The following is a 2030-nucleotide window of genomic DNA, read 5'->3' as shown; positions in this document are numbered from 1 at the left end:
GGCTGTAAAAATTCTCGGGAGCAGAAAGCCTCATCTTTCTTCCATGGAAGGGCTGGTAGTTTCCAACTGCTGACCAGGTGGTTTGTAGCCGTATTCGTAAGCACTAGGCTACCAGAGCTTCATATATATATATATATATAATTTATATTCAGCACCTCCAACCCCAAGCCTAAGATTGTATTTTCCAGTACTTTTAACTATTTGTTGAAGTAAAATGATATATATATAATTTATATTCCCCACCTCCAACCCCAAGCCTAAGATTGTATTTTCCAGTACTTTTAACTATTTGTTGAAGTAAAATGAAATATTTCCATTTACCTGAAAATCGCTATAGAATCTGGTTTGAAATGACTGAAAATATTTGTTATAAGAAGCCTGGGTATAATTTCTGACAAAAGGAGCTCTGGTAGTGTAGTGGTTACGAATTAGGCTGCTAACCTCAAGGTTGGCAGTTTGAAACTACCAGCTGTTCTGCTGGAGAAACAGGAGGCTTTCTGCTCCCGTAAAGATTTACAGCCTCAGAAATCCTGTACAGGGTCACTATGAGTTGGAACCGACTCCACGGTACTTAACAACAACAACAATTTCTGACAGACTTGAGTGTTTCATCGATGTGATTTAATTTAAATCTCACCTGTGTTTTCCAGTCTCTTTTATGGAAGAAATAGTTCTCAAAGAAGTTCAGCGGCTCTCTTCTCCGTAGCATCTCTAACTTCTGTATGTCTTTGAATGGCTTTCCCATCACCACTCCATCCACATTAGGAAACAATGGGAAGATGGGTATTTTAGAATACGGGCTCTCTGAAGGAGGACTGCATCCTAAAAAGGTAAAAACAAAGGATGGTATCACAATCAGTCACATATCCGACATGCATGTGACGTTTATTTTCCTTTTTTGCTTATTCCTCCTGTCAGTGGCCATGTGTCTTGCTGCCCCTCCCTGCCCCATGTCCTGTTCCTACTCTCCACACCCACCTTGGACCTTGGGCTTCATTCAAGTGTCTGAGGATTTAGGTAAGATGTTTACCTGCTTTTATATTATATCTGCGTGTCACACAATCACTCAGAATAGGCTGTGGTCCTGCTCTTAAAGTACTTGCCCTCTAGGATTTTTTGGACCTTGTTTTTTGTTGTTAAGTGCTGTTGAGTCTACTTCAACTTGTAACAACCCCATATAGGGTTTCCAAGGAGCAACTAGCGGGTTGTGGTTGTAGTCCAGAGCTTATCCTACAGTGCCACACCAGGACTCATTTCTGACCTTACTCCTATACACACAAATCCTTTATGACAGTTGGGAAAGGACAAGCCGCTCTTACTCTTGAGCTCTTCAAGGAACTTAAATAAATCCTTCTCTTGCATTATCGCGATCCGGGCAGCATTGGCAAAGGCAGCCATGCTGGAGCTTGGCGGCATGCCCGTGTCTGGTTTCAGCCGACTTTTTCCATAACCCACATCAGAGGGACTCCACAGCATTCCTGCAGTGGTTTCATGGAATTTTCTTCGGAAATAGCTAAAAAAAAAAAAAAAAAAAAAAAAAATCCAGAAAAAAGTTCTATAGTTTTCTGAAAAAGTGTCAAAAAACCATAAACGTCAATTTGCAAGTTGTCATATATATGCTTATGAACTCACTTTAAATTTGTGTATTCATTCAACCATATCTATTGATGATCTATTTCTGTGACTTTTTATGGAATATCTACTGAAATTCCCCACAGGCCATTTAGCTATTTTCAAGTTTTGATTTCTCTCTTCTTCCTAAGATACCTCCCAGTCTTATCTAGAAAAATCCCTATGGGTTACAATCCTCAACAAACCTGTGAGGACTACCAGCTTGAATAAATACTATCCATTCCTATTACATTTGTTGTTGTTGTTAAGTGTCATCGAGTCGGGTCCGACCCATAGCGACCCTGTTAGTTGTTGTTAAGTGTCATCGAGTCGGGTCCGACCCATAGCGACCCTGTACAGGGTTTCCGAGGGTGTAAATCTTTACGGGAGTAGAAAGCCTCATCTTTCTCCCGCGGAGC

The 2030-nt window shown here is 40.8% G+C and overlaps 1 protein-coding gene across 1 annotated transcript in view; it reads right to left on the bottom strand.

The window, feature by feature from the left end:
• EFCAB3 (EF-hand calcium binding domain 3) overlaps window positions 1-2030 on the bottom strand; it is a 35714-nt gene that overhangs the window by 5491 nt on the left and 28193 nt on the right. Inside the window, exons 9-10 of the mRNA XM_006833723.1 lie at window positions 1320-1513; window positions 638-822 (exon numbers count right to left, since the gene is read on the bottom strand). Coding sequence (XP_006833786.1) covers window positions 638-822; window positions 1320-1513 — 379 coding nt within the window. The remainder of the gene's footprint in view (window positions 1-637; window positions 823-1319; window positions 1514-2030) is intronic.

Source organism: Chrysochloris asiatica, unplaced genomic scaffold (genome assembly GCF_000296735.1).
Source record: "Chrysochloris asiatica unplaced genomic scaffold, ChrAsi1.0 scaffold00007, whole genome shotgun sequence".
Lineage (NCBI taxonomy): Eukaryota > Metazoa > Chordata > Mammalia > Afrosoricida > Chrysochloridae > Chrysochloris > Chrysochloris asiatica.
Note: the sequence above shows the minus strand (reverse complement) of the source record. Positions and strands in the feature narration are given on the sequence as shown.